General features: G+C 45.8%; 1 protein-coding gene across 1 annotated transcript; it reads left to right on the top strand.

The window, feature by feature from the left end:
* Nucleotides 1–2843: 2843 nt before the first annotated feature.
* On the top strand, nt 2844–21508 carry SLC3A1 (solute carrier family 3 member 1). The gene is made up of 10 exons (XM_061559195.1): nt 2844–3716; nt 9976–10155; nt 10691–10833; nt 12366–12491; nt 13036–13155; nt 13818–13942; nt 14635–14836; nt 16217–16393; nt 18913–19032; nt 19563–21508. Exons 1-10 carry the CDS (start codon nt 3116–3118, stop codon nt 20004–20006), a joined length of 2238 nt encoding a protein of 745 aa, XP_061415179.1. The 5' UTR covers nt 2844–3115; the 3' UTR covers nt 20007–21508.
* Nucleotides 21509–24325: the final 2817 nt, after the last annotated feature.

The raw sequence follows: 24325 nt of genomic DNA, 5'->3' as shown, positions 1-24325 counted from the left end.
ACCTGACTCGTGAGTTGATGTCAACCGTTGCCGAGAGTCTAAATCAGATGAACACTTCACGAAGCGGTGCTGCAACACCCACTGGAGGCAAACGTGTGTCTGAAGACGCTCGGGCTGCCAAGTAAACATTTACATTGCTGTGAGCGCTTCGGAGTGAGCACAATCTAAATAAATGTTTAATTATTTATTTACGAGAAGTGGTGCACTTTTTCTGCGATTTAAGTGGCCTCTGGACAAACGGAGGGCGAAGGAATGTGTCTCTCCCTCCCACTCGTTCTTTGGAAATCACTTCGGTTCTCGCCGTTGATATCGGCAGTTCTCGCTCCATCACCATGCACCCCTCGGGCAGGAGGTGGGGAGGGGGCAGGCTGCAGCATGGATACCGTGCAGAATAAATTACTAATACAGTGTTCGTTCAGTCGCCTCCCGAAGGCTCTTCTGGTGTGTCACTACACGTCTCGTCCGATGCTCGATCAGGATTGAGCCGCGTCTTGTGTTTTTGTGTTGTTTGCTGCTGTAACTTGCTGACCCGCCCATACTGGGCATCTTGCAAAAAGAGCTTCATAGCTCGTAGTAGGTTTTTACCCTTTAAACTGGTACAAAACTGACACCTTTATACAAGGCATCATGTTTGCAATAACCACAACACAAGCAGTCAAAATGCAAACAAAAAGAAACAACTCTGGTAATGGTAATGATTGCACTGTCCTTGAAGTTGATTGGTCCACACCCTTCAAGGACAGTGCATATCATTACCATTATCAGAGTTGTTTTTTTGTTTGCATTTTGACTGCTTGTGTTGTGGTTATTGCAAACATGATGCCTTGTATAAAGGTGTCAGTTTTGCACCAGTTTAAAGGGTAAAAACCTACTACTATATTTTGCCACTGGTAAAGGAGGTCTCATAGTGTAATAGCTTCATAGCTCGTCGGATTCCTCCAGTCTAAAGGAAGATTCTGATTTTCAGAGGGATATCCCGACACTTAAGAGTTCATGTTCGTCAGCCGGTGCTGATGTTGGACGTTATACAATGCAGTATTTACCGGGGGCCACCGACACAGAGAAACTTGGCTGATATGAAGCCCTGCACATTAGATATGTTGTCTCTACACTGGATATTCCCTCCTATTATATGACGCTTTGCAGCGTGCCAGATGAATGTATGTACTCATAATAATAATCTACACTACTACTGACAGGATGAAGACCTTCCTGTGCCGTGTCAATCATGGGAGGGAGGAAGGGCGGTGGTTGTTTTTTTTAACCATACTTCACCACGCTGGTCAGTGCGGGTTGGTGTTGAAGTTTCAGATTTCACTCGGCCCTGAGTGCGATCCGTGATCGCGAATAGAATTCAGGTCGCTGGGTTCTAACCACTAACCACTACGTCACCGCCACAAAGTCTAAAAATAAGTCTAATCGTACGATATACGACTACATATTAGATTGTGTTTCTCAACACTGGGTTCGATGCTCCCTAAAGCGCTCCGCACGGAAATGTCGGAGCAGCGTGCATCTGTCGACTGTTTTGCTTTGATGTATTTGCAGCATGCGCTCTCGCTGCGCATAAGTTAAATTTTCCCTGAGAAGATAACACCACGGCAGGCTTTGTGGTATTTGTACGATGATGTGCCGTCTATAAACGACACAGTTATATAACATTTGCACAGTGGCATCGAGCGGTTTGCAAGTGAAATGGGACCACAATTCCGATTCCGTCCCCTCTGCGTGGCCTCCTGGCTCCTTGCCTGCAATGCCACCGACCGGCAGCGTGCGAGTCCCCTGCGCAGTTGCATCGCCTGCACACCCGATAGCCAACGCCACCACCTGCAGCAATGCACCGTACACACACGCACACACACCACCAAGTGATGGACTGCGCTACGGAGGAGACAAGTGTCACGTACAACGTTGAATTTTGCCGGTTACCGCCGTGCGCTAAAACTGTGTTTACAGTCGAAGAGAAGTTCCATTCAGAGATATTTTAACGCGCTTAACTTTGGTTGTTGTTGTTAAATATACAACTCTTGAGTAGTTTATAATCACTGCAGGATTTTAACAAACGAAAAGGTTTTTTATTTCTGCGTTGGCAGTGACGAATAAGAAAAAAATAACAACGAAAAAACCTCAACACATTCATTCATAGCAGTCATAAAAGGTGACAAAATTAATCTATAAACACATAACAGACGACGTTTCGGCGCAATGCCCCTTCGAACCTCTGCTACGACGAAAGGACCATTACCCGAAGCATTGCCTACCCTACACCTTCTTGGTTCTTTCGGTAAAGTCACGTAGAATGGAAATAATAAAATAATAAAAATAAAACATAATAAAATAATTCTCACGACGTTTCGGCCACAACACAAGCAGCCGTCCTCAGGTGAAGACCAGGTCTGTCGGGGAGACAGCGTCTGAGGACGGCTGCTTGCGTTGTGGCCGAAACGTCGTGATAATTATTTGATTATGTTTTATTTTTATTATTTTATTATTTCCATTCTACGTGACTTTACCGAAAGAACCAAGAAGATGAATCACGAAAGCTTTAAATTGAAATTTACCCTACACCTCCATCGCGTTGTGGCGTATTGCTGTGAGCACACACACAACGCCATCATCGGTGTCGGCAGGACGCACCGACAGCGGCAGTCGCGCTCCCACGTCGCGAGCGTCGAGGTCTCAAAGGTCGCGCGCCGCGCGCGCCACGTGCGCCGCGTGGCCGAGAGCGGCGCGCGCTCCGTTCGCTACGCGGCGCGCCCTTTGCTCCTTGGTGTGCGGGCGGGGGGGATGGAGGTGGAGGCGTCGAGGGGGTGGGTGGGTGGGCAGCAATCGAAGTAGGTAACCACATCTTGGGAGTCACGACGCAGGGTTGCGGGGTGGGAGGTTGTAAAATCTCGCGCGTAAAACACCCCTCCCCTTGACGCGAGTGCGCAATCGGTGCCTCACTTTGGCTGCTTGTTGATCAACAAACTCGCGCGCGCGCTCTCCAGCAGCACCGAATCGTCCCTGCGTCTTCTTTCCCAAAAAATTCGCTTCATTCAACCGCATATATCCCGCACACCACCACCACCACCCTCTCAATCAAAGATTTAAACGCGTCGCGCGCATCACAACGATGGCGACCGATTCGGCGCGAGAGAACGGCGTCGAGAACGCCGCGTTCGCCAAGGAGGAGGAGGTGGAGGAGGAGGATCAGGGGGGAGAGAAGGAGCGGGCGGGCAAGGCGTCCCCGGCATCATCCTCGAGGTCTTCGGCGAGCTTGGGCAAGAGGAGCATCGTCGACGGAGGCAGCGCGGGGTCACCGTGCGACGGCACCGACGCGCACAAGTCGGCGGCGGTCGGGGCGGTTGCTGCGGGGTCGTCGTCGTATCCCGGCGACGACGATGGCAACTCGACGTCCGGGGGACACGAGGAGGGGAAGTTCGACAATCTGAACACGATGGAGATGGGCGACGAGGTTCCGCGCAAGAAAGGCCCCTACGCGGGCATGCCCAAGGAGGTGCTGCTGCAGTACTCGAACAAGAAGCGCTACCGCGTCACCCGGGAGGTCATCTTCTGGCTCATCGTGGTAGCCACGGTGGTGCTCGTGGCGGCCACCGTGGCGGTGATCGCGCTGTCTCCGCGCTGTCTCGACTGGTGGCAGGCGAGCCCCGTCTACCAGATCTACCCGCGATCCTTCCGCGACGCCGACGGGGACGGGGTTGGTGACCTCAAAGGTGAGAGGGTGGCAGGGACGAGCGGGCGAGGAGACGTTGTGGCAGCCCCCCCCCCCCCCCCATAGCGTCGCGGGTTATGGAGGCGCTGAGCCCAGCACCCCCCCCCCTCCTCACCTTCTAAATCCCTGATCCGGGTCCACACCTTAATCGTCGATGTGGATGCAGCAAGTAAACGTTGCGCCAACCTTACAATGTGTGTGTGTGTCTGTGGAACCGTTCGATCAACGTTGGCCCAAAGTTCCATGTTTCACTTGGAAGGTTGCTTCCAATGGATGGCAGACCCGGCTTACTTTAAATAAAGCATCGATCTGCTCAGCGATTTGTAGCAACGCGTTTCATCACGTGCACGTGCTGGACATTTGCGAACCTTGATTGGTCGTTGCAATCCCCGACCACGCCGTTTCGTGTCCTCTCTGGCGCGCAACTGATGGCTGAGAAGTTGGCAAAGCAATTGCAGGCAATGACTGAAGAAGTTGCGCGTCTTCGTGAGCGTTTTGGCCTCTGCAACGGATCGCTCAGGTGACGACCTGCCTGCGCTTTATAGTTTAGCGTGACAATGAAAGTGGCCCTAAACACGAGGGATCGTTGGCCTGCCGGGTGTAGGAGTGAGACGGTGCGAGGCCCGTCAATGCCAGTTACCGAGGAAAGTGTTGCCGCACTGGGATGTTTGGTCAATTCCATGTATTCGCGTTTGCCTTTGTTTTGAACCCGGAGAAAACCCACCACGCATACGAGGCTGTGGGTGACACTCACCACTGCCATCTCATAGTCACACCTCAATAGGGCCCCATCCTACAACTCCTGGCAGGTGCCGGTGGTCACCGATCCAAACACTGTAACCCAAACTAGATTCTATAACCCAACTCAACCCGGCTTTTGAGATTTTGCGTATTCAGGGCGATTTCACGGCAGCGCCCGTGCTCGCCCCGTTACACAATTAGGTTATGTTTGTGCTGCGTATGACCATACCGAGGCCGGAGTCTCAACAGTACGAGGGTGCGTTACAGATAAGAATCTCAGCGATGCACATCGATATTGTTGGAGCAGTGGCGACCTGAGTATTGTATTCCTCGCCACGGCTTGCATCAGTGGCGAGTGTCGCAGAATGTTTCTCAGCATTGTCCCGCTGCCCGTTCCACATGATCGGTCAAACAACCCTCCATGATTGACACGGCGTAGGGAGGCTATCATCCAGCAGTGAAATGAAAAAGACAGTATCTCTAAGTCACAACGATGAAGTCCGGCATGCCTTAAAAGTGTGACAATCGTTGACCGATTTAAACAAATTAGCTGGCATTTTATCGATTTAAAGCTTTCGTGACTGCAGGGATTCATATTCTTGGTTCTTTTGGTAAAGTCACGTAGAAGGGAAATAATAAAATAATGACAATAAAACAATCAAATATTTTTTTTAGAAAAGAATGTTTTCTTTTAATTATTTTATTATTTCCCTTCTACGCGACTTTACCGAAAGAACCAAGAATTAGCTGGCATTGTTGAAAACACTTTATCAAGTAGCACAGGAGTTCGACAAAAAAAGTAAATATATCTCAAATTAACTTTGCACCTGTAACACAATCTCAACGACCACGAGCAGTGCGTGTGCAATGAGGGGCACGGGACTTGTGCAGTGCGGGATAGAGAAATCTTCTAGAGCCCTGGCAACACGAGACCCGCGGCCTCACTGGCGTGTGATCAAACCTGGGACTGCTTCGCCTCGACACAAAATAAAGTTGGCCCTCTCTTGGCCTCATAATTTCCACTGTGATTGTGCGATGCAGCGCAGAAATGATTCTCGGGGTCGACGGTAAAGTTCAGCCGCAATTTGTATTTTATTTTACTCGAACGTTTGCTCATGCTTATAATTAAGAACATTGCTCTGTAATTGACGGTGACAGCGTAACGTATTTCAGGACTTATTTTGAATTCACGAATTTGATTGGAAAAATCACAAATGTACTCTTCACACTCAACGGATATTTTTTTCCCCTTACCTCCCACCAGAGTTATGTATTATAGGCCGCACGATGTACAAATGTACATATTTAAACTAAATGGATTGTTATTAGTATTATTGTATTCTGGTGTGGGTTTGTGTTTCTATGAAACACAGAGGAGAAGTATTGTGGAATCTGGACAGATTATACGATAGATAAACTATGTTCATAACACTCACAGTCAGAAATGTACTCATGAAAACACAGGATGGGTGTTTAATTACGTTGGAAATACAAGTGTGGCCACACGAGACATGTGCCTATTTCTTTCCACCTTAACACATTCGTTTCCCCAAACTATAGAGTATTGCAATCATGTGTGTTTTTATGCTTTTTATCACGTGTGTTTTTATACTTTTTATCACGTGTGTTTTTATACTTTTTATCACGTGTGTTTTTATGCTTTTTATCACGTGTGTTTTTATACTTTTTATCATGTGTGTTTTTATACTTTTTGTCACGTGTGTTTTTATGCTTTTTGTCACGTGTGTTTTTGTACTTTTTATCATGTGTGTTTTTATACTTTTTGTCACGTGTGTTTTTATACTTTTTATCACGTGTGTTTTTATACTTTTTATCACGTGTGTTTTTATGCTTTACAAAGTAAGGCTGAACATATTTATGCACTAGCTCTGTTCGTCCATAATGGGGAGGCAATATAATGTAACACTTGTTAACACAAGCCAATATTAACTGAACTTGAACATTAAGTTGTGTCAATACTAGGAGACTTACCCTTTTGAAAACCGGCCAAAATTATCAAAGCGTTTCCCAAATTTTGCAGACACAAACCCAAAGCGAATCGAATGATAGCTTTTGCAAATCTGCAAATGCATTTTGCTTTGGCGGCGAATTACTCATTAACTTTCATCATCCTCTAGGAAGTGTTACACAACCAATGAGTATGCTTGATTCTTCTTACTTACATACATTACCTTCAGAGATAGGCTACTCTCGGCTTAGCATTGGTCAGGTGTGTACTTACACGATGAGTTTAGAAATATGTCTTAGATTTTCACCACTGTTGTCCTTTGTTCTAGGAGTCAGGCGTTTCATGTTTTGCCACAGTGGTCAATAATTACAAACTCCGATAATCCAGTTTATTTGAGATAGAGAGAAAAAAACACCCCTGCAATAAGTAGCTTATAGAAGGCGTTTGCACTGTTTCAATTATGTCTGGAATGTTGCAAAAGTCCTTCGTGACCAGGCAGTTGTGATAAGGAAGTCAAATGGGTTTACTCTCCAACGAGGTCCCTGAGGTCTACGGATCGTCTTCTTCCGAGGACTTCGAGGCGAAGGCTCTGTTCCTGGGCTGATTGGGTTTTTGCCACTGTGCAGCTCCCAGACTATGGAACGTTTTGCCTTTGGTAACAAGACAATCAGAATTGTTCGAGCTATTTAAGTATGTCTTAAAAACTCCCCTCTTTGAATTGGTCGTTTACCCCCTAGTTCGGGCAGTTTACCCTGGTTCTGTTAATTTCCTGATTTCCATCCACGGCACGTTGGGGGTCTGTGGATGAAATATTGCTTTATAAATGTAAGTTATTATATTTTCTGTAGAATCCTACTCAAGGTAATGAACGATTAAATTAACTGCCCTGTGAACTTGCTGACACCCTAGTAATTCCCAACTTTGCAAACAGGGCTAAACTTCAACCTGCCATCAAAAACACGTACACATTAACTTGAGTGGTAGGGTAATAATTAGGTGTGGCTGGTTAGCCAATAGTTCATAGCGTTCCATGCAATGTACTTTCATAATCACTATCTATTATACTGCTTCGAGATAAGTTACTAAATATATAGATAGATGCAGGTGGAGTAGGGGTTAGCACACTGTGCTTTGAACCCGGTGACCTGAGTTCGATTTCAGGCTATGTTTAACATCATTGGTAAGTGATATCTGAACACTAATCAACCTGCATTGATTAAAAAAACTCCATAATTCAACAGTAACACTGCCTTAAAATAAAAATATATAATGGTGACGTTTCAGGCAATGGCCCTTCATAGCACAAAATAGGCGAAATATCACTTATTATATATTTTTCTTTTGGCCACAGTGTTACGGACAAATGTGTTGGTTTGTTGTGCTTGTGAACCACTGCCGACAAAGAACCACCAAAGAATCAGAATCTTAATCAAGAATCAGAATCTGTATTTATCCTGGATAAATGCAATGAGCTATTAAGCTCCTCTTACAGATGTCCAGTCGGGGGTGGGTTAGCAAGTTACAACAAACAATAAATAACATAAAGTACATCAGTACAAATTACAAAAGTGCATACATTCCTGTCGATCAGTATGGTGAAGTACTACACTGATCAGGATGGTGAAGTATGGTCAAACAACCGCCATAACCGACACTGGGGACCTTCATACAGCTGTGGATTGACAGGTGGTTGCCCATTTCTAATATAATTATATTTTTCTTTTAAATACTCCGCTTAGCCTGCTTTCTAAGCTGCTTCTGGAGGAATGTGGACACACAAGGCCCCATTGTGGGGTGTTTGTTGCTCGCATGGGTTGGATGTGGTGTGTCGTTACTCAGTGAAAAATCTTTGCATCAGTTCGGATCTGCATGCTTGTACGTTAGAATATGCATGTTATATGTAGAACCTCCTGAATAATGCAGGGAAGAAACTCAAAAACATACAACTGAAATACATGGCAGGTATAAATTGTTCGATTAAAGATTTTATTTCGCATTAATTAACCAGATGAGAATCCATGAAAATATTTTTAATTGCAATTGGGGCCTCGGTGCCTGCGATATATAGCGTGTTGTATTGTTATTTGTACGACGTATTTTTTGCTTTAGTTTCAAGGGATTTTACATTTATACTTTTGAGTTTTGGAACGAGCAATAATGGATATTTTTTTTTACAAGCTTAGTAATTTGCTCGGAATACTGGCGTGTTTTTGAGAATATTAACCACCCAGGCCTATTAAGTTTTATACAAAACTGGTAGTGGTTCCTCTATTAATTATCAACACAAAGCCAAGGAGCCATGGCAATCCCAAGATTGCTTTTTGCCAGGCTTCCACGACTTTAGTCTGCTATTTTTGTACATTTGTGGTGCGTGTTCAATAAAAATAAACAAGACACTGGAGTTGATCTCAGTGAGAAAATGCTCCTGGTGGTGCAGTAGCATCTCTCCTCTGCGTCGATTCCATGATGTCAGGGCCGTTTCAGAGGGTGTCCTTTTCTGGTGCCGTACTCTCTCCAGAGGGCTTGCAACTAATTATTAACTACTAGCTCGTTTGCCCATCCTCGGCGTGAAGCTGTAATATTTAAGAATTTTTTTAGCAGAGTATAATTGTCTCTTGTGTAAATTTAATGGCAGCGAATCTTGCACGAAAGTATGTCATCAAACACTTCACTGCATTTCACTGTAGCACTGTATTAATGGCAGTGAATCTGGCACAAAACGAAGTCATGAAACACCTCACTTCATGTCACTGTAGCACTGTATATAAATTTGTTCAAATCCACTGCTCTGATACTTTATTCTCTTCTGCTTTCGGTCGTTGGGGTTGAAATAAATTTGAATTCGATACAATATCTGTAAAATCACCGAGAAATGTCTATTTTACCATAATGTAGAAGCATAAATTAGACTTACCTTTTTGTCTCAAGTGCTGAATAAATAAATAAAGACACCAAATCCACTTTGTGGCTGCGTGGCATTATTGATTAGATTCACTTTCAATAAAAAAAAGTCAAACTTAGAATTTGCGAAAAATGTATTTCCGCCCAACCTTCTTTTGCGTGAGTGTAAAAATCCACCCGCTCATGAATATTAATGATGGGGGGGGGGGGGGTGGCATGTGGAGTGACGTCACGCACGTTACACACACATAGACATACTTGGCTAATTATAGTAGTAATCACATTTTTACCAAATAAGGCCCACTTAGCTATGTAGCTCTTTTTCATAAGCGACCTGGCCACAAACGATAGCTCAACGAAGTGGCTTTTTACGTGGACAATTACATTATACAAATCCTCTAAATGTATGCTTCTAAATGTGGAGGGGAAAAAACGGAGGACCTGGAAAAAATTCCAAGCGACCATAGTGAGAGAGACATGACAACTCCAAATATACAGCAGAGGCGTCGGGCATGGGATCAAACCCATGACCTCCTGCATACCAGGCGAGGTAGTTACCATCTCGCCGCCGTGACAACGCGAACGTGGCGTTCGTTTGTCCAAGTGCAGCGCGAATGAAACCTCCCGTTGCTTTGCGCTGTGACTGCAGGCATCAAGGAGAAGCTGGAACACCTCAAGTATCTGAACATCAAAGCCGTGCTGATCAGCTCCTTCTACGCGTCTCCTCAAGTCGAGCAGGGGCAGGACGTGAGCGATTTTTTGGGTGTGGATCCTCTGCTGGGCAGCATGAATGACATAGATGAGCTGATTACTGCCATTCATGACCAAGGTGAGGAGCCACACACCATTGGTGTCTTACACGCACCAGCGTGCGCATCGCTCTACGCGACCTGTCATCATCCGTTTATTCCGTGTCTGTGTGGAGTGTATGCCATTGAATCAAATCACCTGGAATAGGTCCGGATCTCGTCACCTCTCAGAAACTGAGCAGGGTGGAGCCTGGACGGCGCTTGGATGTGCGACCACCACCATGCACAACACAGGTGTTATAGGTGGCTACGAGGTTCGCAGCAGAGGGGAGCTCAGAAAAATCCATTGTTGTACTGAACTTCTATGTTCCCACGTCCTTGCTCCCCCAAACCTTCACCAATCCGCATTGACGAGCGTGGTGAGATCCTCGTCATAATGACCCCCATGGTCCGTCGTGGCATGTGCAGGTCCTAATCCAGCAGTGGATTGACAAAAGGGCTGTACATATATATGCATGTATCTGTGTATATACGTTTAGTGTGTATGTAATGTAACTCGCGTGCATTTGTAACATAACACAAGCGTGTATGTGCCGATACTTTTCGTGAACTCAGAAATGAAGCTGATCTTGGACTACATCCCCAACCATACAAGTGACCAGCACGGCTGGTTCAACAAGAGCAGGAACAGGGAGGGCACGTACGCCGACTACTACATATGGAGAAACTGCACCAAAGGCACTCCCCCAAACAACTGGGTGAGCGAGCGATGTTGGGCTCTTTCTTCTGAGCACTGCGCGTGACACATGCTGAGTAGGAGTGGAATGATGCACTCCGGTAATGTGATGAATTGCCGAGATTCAGGGTCCTGATCCAAAAATATCTAGTTACTTTTATTTTTTATCATTTAAGTGTTATGACTAAGGGCCATTTACCAAAACGGTGACTATTATATTTAGTTTTCTTTTAATGCCACGGTGTTATTGACCGATTTGTTGAGTTTTTAGTGCTAATGACAGTGAGGACGGATAATTCAAAATCGCGGATAATCCAAAAATATTCATTTTCCGCGGATCTCTATGCCAGAAACCACTAATATGGGTATACTAACGATCGACCGACAACCCAGTCGATGCGCGTGCTCAGTGGTAACACTTTCCTGCTCCCACGCAGGAAAGCGTTGTCAATCCACCCACTAAATAGACGAGCCACGCCAATAAAAATCTAACTCCGCTCACTGTTGTAAAGATATGCAACTACTGTACTGTAGAGGCGAACGCGTGGGTTTCGGATTAACCGGAGCACATATTTGTTCGGTTTAAGCGTGTGACTTGTAATAAACATTTCCAAGAGTTATTAATCTATGCCAAAATCTCAGGTGCGCGGTTAAATCCGCAAATTGGATAAACCACACGCGGATAATCGAGAGTCGACTGCAGTGTGTATTATTGTTGTGAGTATTGGTAGCGCCCCTAGTGGCTGCAGAGGTGGGGGACGTGAATCAATTTCGAGCAACGGAAATTGGAGTACGTGCTGAAAAAAAAGCTGTTAACCCACGAAATCGAATTTCCCATAAAGTTGTTGAGGATAGGCAGGTTAAGTGGACAAAAAATACATTATTCAGATCAATGTGTCACCATTTGAGTTGAGATATGACAAATATCAACATCGGATTTTAAATTCTTCCATTACAGCAGACATACATGATCCAAAATTAACGTGGGTTATCATGTTTTTTTTTCCTGACAACCTCCATACGCGAATTGAAAGACGTTGATTCTCACGCGCAAATGGTGTGTTGCATGCATCGTGAGTTTAAGAATCAAGATTAATCGGTGATTCATCGCATTTGTTCCACTCCTAAGTTTGCACGTTTTACAATTATGAAAAAAAATGCTTATCAAACAGCCCAGGCAACAAACACAGGATAGGCCTCAACCACTAGCTGAGGCACGAACCAATCATTATAAAGTCTGTGTCTGTTGAAGCAAATTATCTCTCTAGAGTGATACAGCTAAGTAGAAAGCTATGAAAAGTTTCATCTTTTAAGGATTTGTTTTGTCTTCAGCTTGACACCTAATCTTGTTTTATCCGCCATCTTTGACTCATCGGCCACATTGTAGAAACCATCTGCTCCAGCCATAGCTTGTTAATATGTCCCATGTCCCTTCATAGTTCAGTCACAGTTCTGACCTTGTCTCTTTGAAGCCTGTGCTCAATGTGCCAAAGCAAGCCTCTGGCTACACGCTGACAATGATGGCGATGACAATCTAGTTCTTTTCTCTGGCAGGTGAGTGTGTTTGGCGGACCGGCGTGGACGTTTGACGACGTGAGAAACCAATGCTACTTCCACCAATTTTTGCCGCAAGAGCCAGACCTCAACCTTCGTAACGCTGATGTGCAGAAAGATCTGGAGGTGAGTTGGAACAGCTTCAAGGAGCTCGCTATCGTGGCCGGCAAGAAAGCGGCGCGTTCTTAAGAAGTGAGGCTCAGAGCTTCCACAGCCACGGGTTGGGCTGCTGCTGTACAAGGCTTAAACCAGTGCTTCCCATCCATTTGATTTTCACATATCCCCTACCAGCTCTAACAACTGTTTTCAAGCCACAATCAATGTATATGCAGTCAAAATAATGTATTTCTCATATGAACATTGAGGCAGTGCTCATCTCGTGTTCATAGTCCCGAGTGATTGGGGAGGGGGGGAAGTCCACAATCCTATGACAAGGGCGAGTCTATCCAGAGGACAACCAGCTGTTGACTTCCCCAATAAGTGGTGCAACTGTCTGATTCCAATATGGTCGTTCTCCCACTGAGACACCTGGCCGGTACCAATCGACTAGTCCCATCAACACAGATGAGTACCATCAAGACAGACTAATACCATCAACACAGACTAGTCCCATTAGAACAGCAGGCTTATGATGCAGTCGTTCTCAATTCCTCTCCATTTTGTCTTGCAGGAAGTCTTAAGGTTCTGGCTGAAGAAAGGCGTTGATGGCTTCATTGTGGATAACGTGAAGTGGTTGCTGGAGGCTGATCACCTAAGAAATGAGGTTCAAGTCAACTTGACCCAGGACCCGGTGAGAATTTGAGTAACAATGCATAAATGTGTATTTTTAAACGCTCAGTAAATGTAAATATTGATATTATAATCTCACGGCACACCCAGCATGGGGGGTATAATCGAGGTGGATGCCCTCACATTTTACCTTTTTTAAATTTCCCCTCAATTCCGTTACAACTGTGGTGCCTCTCAGCGAGTTCTGCAGGGTGATCCATTCATAGATAGCCACAATTAAATAACTGACTTAAGCGATGCAATCCGCCCGTACACACCGTCATGAATTCTAAGCTCTGCATGTCTTACCACCAATCTCAAAACACGAATTCAACCTCTGAACCCTCTCCTCTGTGAGTTATGTAGCCGTCGCTTTCACAATATTTAATCGTGTAACAGGGTGATTATAAATCGGTGCGGTATCGACCATTGATTCCTGTCCACGGCTAGCATGAATGGGCGAGGGACATCTGAACAGGTTCTGGATCCCAGCCCACACCCTCCACTGACCAACACAGTGAAATACCCCTGTGCCCGACATGATCATCATCCAGTTATTATCGCTGTTGCATGTATGTATGTTGAACTTCCATCGCACCATACACAGCCAACCACGCTAATGGTGGGTGTTGTTAAGCAGTGGCAGCTGACGAGGTTGTTTGTGCCGCTCGCAACGGTGAGCAGGGCACCATCCAGCACTATGAAGAGCTGCACCACGACTTCACGACCACGCAGCCCGGCCTGCACGACATGGTGCGCAACTGGCGTGCGATCCTCGACGAGTACAGCAACGAGCCGGGGAAGTACAGGTGAGCGTGCGCGTGCGTGCGTCGGTGAGCACGCGCACGCGCGCGCACGTGCGTGCGTGTGCGGGGAGCGGTGGTGTAGCGGTTAGCGCGCTGCGCTACGCACCTAGCGATCCGAATTCGATTCCCGCTCAAGGCCATCATCAGTGAAGGTTATCTGAACCGGTCCTGGGCCTCCCCGAGGTCGACTCAGCTTCAAATGAGTACCTAGTGCGGTGTGTAAACATCGCCACTAGGGAGACAAAGGCGGCCGGGCTTGGGCACTGGCTCACCGCGTGGCTGTCTTCCTGCTTGCCTGTGGTTCCTCGTGCCTCTGAGTCGTTCTGTCTCTTTCGTAGAGAGTGAGCGAAAACCGTGCGGCATGTCACAAGTTCACATCATCAATATGTCTTCTTGGTTCTTTCGGTGAAGTCACGTAGAATGGAAATAATAAAATAATAAAAATAAAACAGCAGCCGTCCTCAGGTGAAGAACAGACCTGTTCTTCACCTGAGGACGGCTGCTTGCGTTGTGGCCAAAACGTCGTGAGAATTATTTTATTATGTTTTATTTTTATTATTTTATTATTTCCATTCTATGTGACTTTACCGAAAGAACCAAGAAGATCATCATCATTATGATTATTCTTTTATTCGACTCCAGTGAAAGCACCGTGCTCTCGGCTCACAGTCTTCTTCCCGACTCGACTCCGACAGGTTCCTGGCCACAAAGTCCTTCGACGAGGGAGAGGTTGAGAAGACGCTGAGCTACTATGGTTCAAATCTGCAGGACGAGGCGGACTTCCCTTTGAACTTCCAGCTCGTGAGCCTCCCGCACAGCGCGTCCAGCAGCAGGGCACGCAACCTGATCGAGACATGGATGAAAGGCATGATCCCAAGCAAGTGGCCCAACTGGATGGTGAGTTGAACGTTTCGAAACAGGATGGGTCCTTGCCTGCGAACATCGGACTTTTCACCGGCAATGGTTCAAGTGAGCCTGATTCTGCTGATGAGACATTGTATGTCGACACCGGGGTTTGCTTTCATTAAAGCATCACGCACGCTTTCAGATGCACTTCTGCGGCCGTCTGGAATGCTCTTCCTTTCGATATTAGGAAGTTACTGGAGCTATGCACTTTTAAATCATTTAGATTGACAACTCATTTTGTTGGAACTGCTTTGTTGTCCTTCCCCCGCACCTCCGATTAGCCCGGTTGGCTGCGTACGGTGCAAAAGAAGTTCAACGTACACACACAAATATGATCTTTCCAGGAAGCCACGCGGCTGATGTGATGTGTAAATGATTTTTTAATTATTAAATCCACAGAGACAAATATGGGAGAGAGGAATGACGTCCGCTTAGACTATTTCCTTGCTCATTTTCTCCACGACGGCGCTAAACGATTACTGCGTGCGATGGGTGGCGAGTGGCTCTGTTGTGTTGAGGCCTGTAAAGACGCCAAGGTCGCCTTCCTCTAGCCATGAGCGGCAGTATCTGAATTACATGTGATGGAAACAATGTCATTTCATTACATTCGTAACGTCGCTGATATAAAAATCAACACAACTCAAAGTATTTGGCAATTTGTAAGTAAATTACATGAGGCAGGGCTCATTGGTAATATCTATCTACAGTACATTACTCCATTTATTGGTAATTTTTATTTATTTCAACTGTCTCTGCCAATAGCCTCATAGTGTTGGGGGGTTAGAGGGGGCCGACCCCCCCCCTACCTCCACCTGTTAAGCGAGGGCAGTAGTCGGCAAGCTAAATAACAAGAAGAGCCAAACTCTTTGTGTTTTTTTCGGTAAATCCACGTAGGTAAAAAATAAAATAAATTAAAATGAATTTTTTTTTTAAAATCACGACATTTCGGAAGCAACACAAGACACCGTCATCATCAGGTGTTGACTGCTGCAACAAAATGACTGCAGCGTATTTCGTCGGAGCAGTCAACACCTGATGACGGTTGCTTGTGTTGCTTCCGAAACGTCGTGATTTAATTTATTTGTTTTAATTTAATTTAATTTTTTACCTACGTGACTTTACCGAAACAACCAAAGAGTATGGATCCTTGCAGTCAAATCTAGAAAGAAGAGCCATTTTTTTTTTATTCGGTAAAAAAAAAAACTACTCAGTATTTCAAGAGCCGCAATGCATGTGGTGGAAACGAGACGGTGGTCCTCAATAAGTAACGTCACGAAGGGGTCCTTAAGGAGCCGCATGTTGCCGACCCCTGAGCTGGCCATGCATTCGCCACGAATCATATCTCTGTCTTTCTGTTGGTGTTTGCTGCAGGTAGGAAACCAGGACATAGGCCGTATCGCGTCACGTTTGGAACCAAAGTACGCGCGGGCCTTCACCATGCTGCTGCTGACTCTGCCGGGCACGCCCGTCACCTACTACGGCGAGGAGATCGGAATGACCAACGTCGTCGTGAACGACATACAAGACCCCTATGGCAAAAAATACCCGGTGGGTTCGCATGCCTTGCTTCAGCAAACGTGTTCGTCATCGTGCTCATGATGAGCGAGCGATGCGTGTTAATGAGGTGTAAAGTACGGGCAGAGGTGGCACACACCTTGTTAATTCAGTACTTCGGATGCAAGGGTCGGTGGATCACAGAGATTTGTGAAACTGCCAAACCCTGTTGGTGTGCAAGGTGGCCCGGAGCTGGCAGTAGAGCAAGTGTATCGACTGTATTTGTGCTTCGTGAGACCTCCTTTGCCGGTACCAAAATAAAACAATAGGGGTTTTTTCCCCTTTTTTCTGGCAACAAAACTGAAACCTTTTTACAAGGAATCATGTCTGCATTAATCACAATACTTGTGGTCAGAATGCAAACAAAAAAATACTCTGATAGTATTTGCATTGTTCTTGAAACTGATTGGTCCACACCAGAGACAGCTTTATTTTGTTTGCATTCTGACCACAAGTATTGTGGTTAATGCAGACGTGATTTCTTGTAAAAAGGTTGCAGTTTTGTTTGCCAGAAAAAAGGGGAAAAAAACCTATTCTTGTATTTGTGTTGTGCTTTTAAATGAGTTATCTTCTCGTATGCGTGGGGTTTTTTTCCCGAGTACTCCGGTTTCCTCCCAGATGCCACTTGTTTATGGCAAAGGCCAAAAAAAGCATCATGCATTTCACCCCTTTGTGAAATGCATGACATTCCACAATGTGTGCTTTCCCAACAACACGAGGCCATCCTGGGTAAATGGACATCAGACTTTCCCAATATGTATTCTTAACGTGTGACTAATGCTGCAGTATTCCTGCACAATTAAATAGTTTATTGTTTATTCTCTCATTGTTGAGGACCCACTTTTCCTGTCATCACATGCAAATATTTCTAATGGTTCTCCGACGTGATTTCTGGCTGCACTGAGTAGTTGTTCGACACGATGCTCGAGGTTTTGCCACATGTGCTGAATTCAGTTCCTGAACTCAGAGTCCCTGAATTCAGCTCCTGAATAAGTTCGCAGCACATGGAGTGAAACGTCGGACATCGTGCCAATCGACACGCGGTACTACCCTGAAAGCAGATCGGACAGCCGTACGGCACGAACCGCGAAAAACCTACGCGGCATGAATATGCGAAATGTATAGCGTTTCATCTTCTTGGTTTTTTCGGTAAAGTCACGTAGAAGGGAAGTAATAAAATAATACAAATAAAACATAATAAAATAATTCTCACGACGTTTCGGCCACAACACAAGCAGCCGTCCGTTGTGGCCGAAACGTCGTGAGAATTATTTTATTATGTTTTATTTTTATTATTTTATTACTTCCCTTCTACGTGACTTTACAGAAAGAACCAAGAAGATGAATCCCTGCAGTCACGAAAGCTTTAAATCGAAATGTATAGCGTTTGTGCGTGGACTTTAGGATTCAGAGTGGGGTCACGCAAAGGACGATGGGTCACGGCCGTAGAAATAATTGTAGAGGGATGCTGGCGAGGAAGGCGGGAAAAGGGGGATAAAGGATTGGGGGGGAAACTCAGAGAGATCCCTATTGGTGGGAAGAGGAGAGGGGAAATAAGGGGAGGAGAGACGAAGCCAAGGGGCTCGAGGACAATAAATATATAATGAGCGTATGTTGTTTGTTTGCATTCTGACCACAAGCATTGTGGTTAATGCAGACATGATTCCTCGTAAGAGGTTTCAGTTTGGTGTTTTAACATCTTAACACCTGTTTTGTTGCCAGAAAAAAAGGGGAAAAACCTATTATCAAGAGGGTAGTCGTCAACAACAGTGTCCATGCCCTGCTGCAAGTGCTCATGTTGGTGTGGATGCAACAATCAAGTTTTTTTTTGTATTTTCAGCCAACACCTGTTTAGGTCGAGGTATACCGATTGCTCTCTTGCACAGGTCGACGTTTGTCAATTTTTTTTGTAGCCCCGCCCACCACCCCTACGTTCCGTTCCCTGGTTATCACATTCAGATAAGTCCCTCCCCCCTTAACTTGTATTTAAGGGCTGGTCTCTTGGAATTTTGCCTCACTTGATGCAGTAAATTCAGCTGTGACGGTCCCACCTGATGACGGAGACTTGTGTTGCCTCCGAAACGTCGTGATTTATTATTTTATTTCTATTATTACTTTTATTATCTTCTTGGTTCTTTCGATAAAGTCACGTAGAAGGGAAATAATGAAATAATAAAAATAAAAAATAAAATATTTATTATGTTTTATTTTTGTTATTTTATTATTAACATAATAAAATATTTATAATGTTTAAAGTTTATTATTTTATTATTTACCTTCTACGTGACTTTACCGGAAGAACCAAGAAGATGAATCCCTGCAGTCACGAAAGCTTTAAATCGAAATCTACTTCCATTATTTTATTATTTATTTTTACCTACGTGACTTTACCGAAAAAACCCTAACAGTATGACTCCTTGCAGTCACGAAAGCTTCAAACCTAGAAACAATCAAGTTTCCCTTACCGGGATGCCTCGTGTGGTTGCACCCCTTCGCCTTGTACTCTGTGTCAGGCGAGGAACCGGGATCCCCAGCGCTCGCCGATGCACTGGGACAACTCCACAAGCGCGGGGTTCAGCAACAGCTCGACCACGTGGCTGCCCGTGAACACGAACTTCACCAGCAATGTGCAGGCGAGTCGCGCACCTTCCGTCCTGGGCGCGTCACGCGATGGGTTTCATCGCCAGCCGGCAAACGACGCTCTCTAAATGCCCTTTTGTCGTCGTGTTGTTCGTAGACTTCACGCGTAGGCACCCTTCTCGTTTCTCCACGAGCTGCGGGAAGGGTCAGTGTATTCGGGGTGTGCCGGAGGAACTTGATAACCCACAATTGTTCCATTGTCCAGAAAGTTCGGCCTAATTTGTCTCTCGATATTGTCAGGAATTCTGCTAGGCCGGCTTTGGTGTAGGGATTAGCGGCGTAAGACGATGCCACTATGGTATAAGTGCAAGAAAATAGTCCTATGTTACCGTACACTACATTCCTATAATCCTATACTCGCAAATTGGCATCGGGACAAAATAACAAGACGAAACCGATGCTGCGGCGTGCCAAAATAATTCTCGGGAATGGCGTTTCGTACTGTGCCACCTGAGATGACGGGAGTTGGCCACGTCATGGGCACAGACAAGTGAACGTGCTGAGCCCGTGCTTCCATCCACAGGTGCAGAAGAGCGACGAGGCCTCCATGCTGAGGCTGTACCAGACGCTGAGCCAGATGCGCTCCTCCGAGCTGCCCCTGCACCGCGGCTGGGCCTGCTTCCTGTCGAGCGCCGCGGCGGACGTGCTGACATTCTCGCGCGAGATGGACGGCGTGCGGACAACCTACGTCGTGGCCATCAACCTGGGCGCCACGGACCGGACGGTGGACCTGCAGCAGATGCTCACTGGGCGGCCCAAGGAGGGCTACGTGAGCGTCAGCACCGACGCGGCGCGGCCCAGGGAGAAGGTGAGCCTGGCCGAAGTGCGCGTGAAGTCGGGCGAGGGGCTGCTGCTTTGGTACGACACGGAGACGCCCGTGCACCTGGACGAGGAGAAGAAAGGCAGTTGCTACATCTCGCAGCGCGCGTGCTACCTGCAGCCTCTTGACATCCTCTACAAGTGCTGAGCCCCACAGAGCAGCGGCGCTTCGAATATCTTTCGATTTTAGCGTAGTCGATGGTGGCGGTCGTAAATAGCCAGCGATGTATCCGTTAAAAACAAACAAATTCACTGCGTGTGCCTTCGTAGATTCACTAATGGGTGGGGGCCTCACCAAAAAGTGTCGGTAACGTCATGGGGGTTTTGTTTGATGACACTTCACCACGATGGTCTGTGTGGATTGGTGAAGTGGCACCGCTGATAGTAGCCGTGACTGGGAATCAAACTCAGGTCGCCAGATTCACACTGCAGTATGATAACTCCTGCGAAAACTGCTTCTGCGACCTACACATTGCATGTTGAAAAATTGCACCCGGCTGTGGTTTTGGTAAAAATGTAAAGACCGGCTGAGGTTTGGTGCAGAGAGGTTCTCAAATAGTAATCCTAATATATCTATCATAGCTCATCTCACATTTACTATGCACATGAGGTTTAGCAATCATCAGATGTCTATGCCGTGCTTTGTTGAATTTTATATTTATCTGCAGGACATGAGTAAACAGTGAAATATGAACTGTGTTGATGTTTGCCATGGGGGCACTTGAATTTGAGAACCTCTGACATACAGCGTGATAATAAGAATGCTGAATAGAAGGTAACATTGGATCCCATCTCTCAACATTAAATCTCTAACAACCTTGCAATATTCACGCTATCACTCATTCTGTGTTGTAGTCCGTCTCTATGAATTAATGCAGATTTTTCAACCGCGGAACGTGCCATGTAAGTGGGGCATTCGCCATTCGGAGTCATTGGGTGCACACACGAGTCCTCATCTCTGCTGGTGGTAAATCATGATCTGTTCGCAGGCCAACTACTGGTGGTGTCTTCCCATGAAGTGGTACAATTGTTTTTGTCACTGGAGGAATGATTTATTGGCTGAGTCTTCCCCAATTGGGATAGAAAATTCAGGTTTTGGACCACTGCCACAGCATCTCTGGGCGCTGTCAGTCACTTTGAAACGAATTCTCATTCTTAGTTGTTCGGATTATTGTTAAAAAAGGCTAGAGAGACTCATACAAATATTCTGGTAGATAATTCTCATTGACGCCTTGGACAAACACTGATAACTTGTGAAAGGTTGATAATTTATCTTTTCTTTTCTCCTGTGATAAACAGGATGAAATCTGTCAATTTATTTTCTAATTAACAAATGGGTTTTAATTCCCCACTTATGCATATTCACATTAACTTCTCTGCTGCTTCAATGTTTTTTTTTGGTTTATTTCCTAATTGCAAATTAACAAAGCCAATTAAAAGTTTGATGGGGGGGGGGGGGGGAATCGCTGCCTTCAAGTTTTCTGTACAAGTTTACGACGTTGTGATTAATGCCATCGATTCACTCGTGCCCATCATTAAGAGCAGATGTTTGGCAATCAAGCAGTGCCGTGTGTAGCAGTGTTCGCTGTGCATCTGTGCAGTGCACTTGTGTGTTGATTACTGATTATAAATAAACAATTCGTGGAGCCTTGCAAAGCGTGGTTGTGGTTGTTTTTAAAAATCATTATTATCATTATTGTTTTGCCGTAATTTTAATCATGTATTGGTTGATTGCAGGGTTCCAGCACGCGCTTGGCATATCCGTGATTCTTGACAGTCAAGAGTTTTTAGAAGCGACGCGCCACCATCAGTGCAGCGATTTAATAAAAAATGTCAACTTGGAAGACTGCGCTACACCCAGTATTCGCTCTCTCTCTCGTAGGGAGAGGACGACTCAGAGGCGCGAGAAGGAAGGGATGAACCGGCGCCAACAATTGGCTAAGCTCTGAGGTCCTTTACATATTCAGGCGTTATCGTCAAATTCATTACTTTTACACCCGGAGAAAATCCACGCACGTGAGGGTGAAACGCTCTATCCCATTGCAAGGCCCGCGAGCCACTCTCGGCCCCTGGGTATCCTTTAGTGCGGGCCCCCCGATGTGCGGCCCTAGACAAGACACAACAGATGTGACCCCCCCCCCCCCTTGCAGGTGGTGTGGCGGCCCTCACACTAATGCCTTAGCGGCGAAAGCGGCCCCCCTCTGGAAATGAGTGAAGAACACTGCCCTATCCCATACAGGCAGAGCGGGTTGCGTCCACTGTTTTTTTGCTGTACCGAATTCTCCTGGCGAGCCAGGCTACGACTCCTCCTCGACGCCCACGGGAAGGGAGTTTTCGTGACATTTGTGTGATCCACCAAGCCCCGACTCCACGGTGTTGGATCACAGGCCACGCGCATAACCAGCACAACTGCCCGGCTAATTAACGCGTTGTCAGTCCTCGGCAAGCACCCTTGGGTTTAATCTGTGATATTTAAAGTGGCGAGCGTTAATGCAATTGCATTTGGAAACGACAACTTGCGATTCCGAGCATTTTCGTTACACTTTTGTGATACCGTGCTGATGCCTACATATTCAATCACCGATAATTATCGGACAATCCATCACTGGGTTACTTAGGTGACAGTTATATTTAGCGTGGATGATATTTGGTTATGGTAGTCATGTTTATTGGAGTAAGATTGGTTTGAGAATTCATCTCACGGCTGAGCATGGCTCACGTCCAGTATACATTGAGCTCTTATTTATCGGAGTATACGAATCGTTTGCAAACTTAGACTTAATACATCGAAAGCACAGCATCTCCTTTGGAAAATCACCCCGCTAATAAACAGCACAATTATTACTTTATATGTTCGAAAACATGTTTTAGGAAAATGCTAATGAGCATTATTGTGGCATTTATTTGTTCGCGACAATGGGAATACAATTACTCCCAACTCCGATTTAAAGCTTTCGTGACTGCAGGGATTCATTTTCTTGGTTCTTTCGGTAAAGTCACGTAGAATGGAAATAATAAAATAATAAAAATAAAACATAATAAAATACAATTCTCACGACGTTTCGGCCACAACGCAAGCAGCCGTCCTCAGGTGGAGAACAGGTCTGTCGAGAAGACAGAGTCTGAAATGTCGTGAGAATTATTTTATTATGTTTTATTTTTATTATTTATTATTTCCATTCTACGTGACTTTACCGAAAAAACCAAGAAGATACTCCCAACTCGCAATGGGAAACCCGTGCCGAGCCCAGCACAAGCACAAGCAGTGTGAACGTGGGGGGGGGGGGGGGACCACGAACAGCGCCACCTGGAGGCGCAGCTCTGAAGGGACATTGCCTGGCCCTGGACTCTTCACTCCACGGGACGAACGGAAGAGGGCGTCCCGAACACAGCGGCGCAACTCGGCAGCAGCTGAGCTCGTTGAGCATGCGGAGGAGATGCGATTCCCACAGGCAGTGCGAGTCGGTGAACGATATACATGCGTAAGGGCAACTGATGAGTCCTCATCACGACGAAGCCGGTCCACGGTTGTGTCTCTGCATCACTGCCGCCTGCCAGTTGGTCGCATTTGCGCACATTATATTTTGATGGTGACCAAAGAACTGAGGACCAACAATGCAGTTCTTTCAGGAACTGTTGATGGTTTTTATATATGATGCAAAAAAAAAAACTCGAAGTGCTTCTCGGTCGCGTTTCTGTCGCTTGGAACGTACGGTTTGCCGGGCCGCACTTTGTTTCTGCAATGATGGACATGAGGCAGACGTATTCTTAGGTTTTTTCGGTAAAGTCACGTAGGTAAAATTTTTAAATTTAAATTAATAAAAGTAAAATAAAAATAAAATAAAAAATAAAAATCACGACGTTTCGGAGGCAACACAAGCTTCCGTCTTCAGGTGGAACCGTCACAGCACGATAGCTGTATCAAGTAAGAGAAATTTCAAGAAAACAGTCCTTGTATATATACTCGTTGAGGGTGGGAGGAGCCAAGGCAGGCACCTGGATGTTATTTTTGTGAGGACTCTCACTTGATACAGCAATCGTGCTGTGACGGTTCCACCTGAAGACGGAAGCTTGTGTTGCCTCCGAAACGTCGTGATTTTTATTTTTATTTTACTTTTATTAATTTAATTTAAATTTTTTACCTACGTGACTTTACCGAAAAAACCTAAATATATGAATCCTTGCAGTCACGAAAGCTTCAAATCTAGAATGAGGCAGACGGACTGTGATGGCAGTGACGCTGTCATGTGGGTGTGCAGGTAGTGCAACTGCACCCTCGTCTACGTTACCATGGCGGGGGCCCGGTTGTCCGCCGACCTCTGAGGAGTGCAGGAGTTGGACAGGAGGGCCCAGTGTTGCCATCTTAGCGACCGTGTCGCTAATTCGAGCGACTTATATTTTTGGGTTCGTTTGTGACAACATTTTGTCTTCAAGATCCCCAAGGACGAGAGCATTTTATTCAGAATC

The sequence above is a fragment of the Lethenteron reissneri genome, chromosome 25 (genome assembly GCF_015708825.2).
Source record: "Lethenteron reissneri isolate LAM-NWPU_2019-01 chromosome 25, ASM1570882v1, whole genome shotgun sequence".
NCBI classification, from domain to species: Eukaryota; Metazoa; Chordata; class Hyperoartia; order Petromyzontiformes; family Petromyzontidae; genus Lethenteron; species Lethenteron reissneri.
Note: the sequence above shows the minus strand (reverse complement) of the source record. Positions and strands in the feature narration are given on the sequence as shown.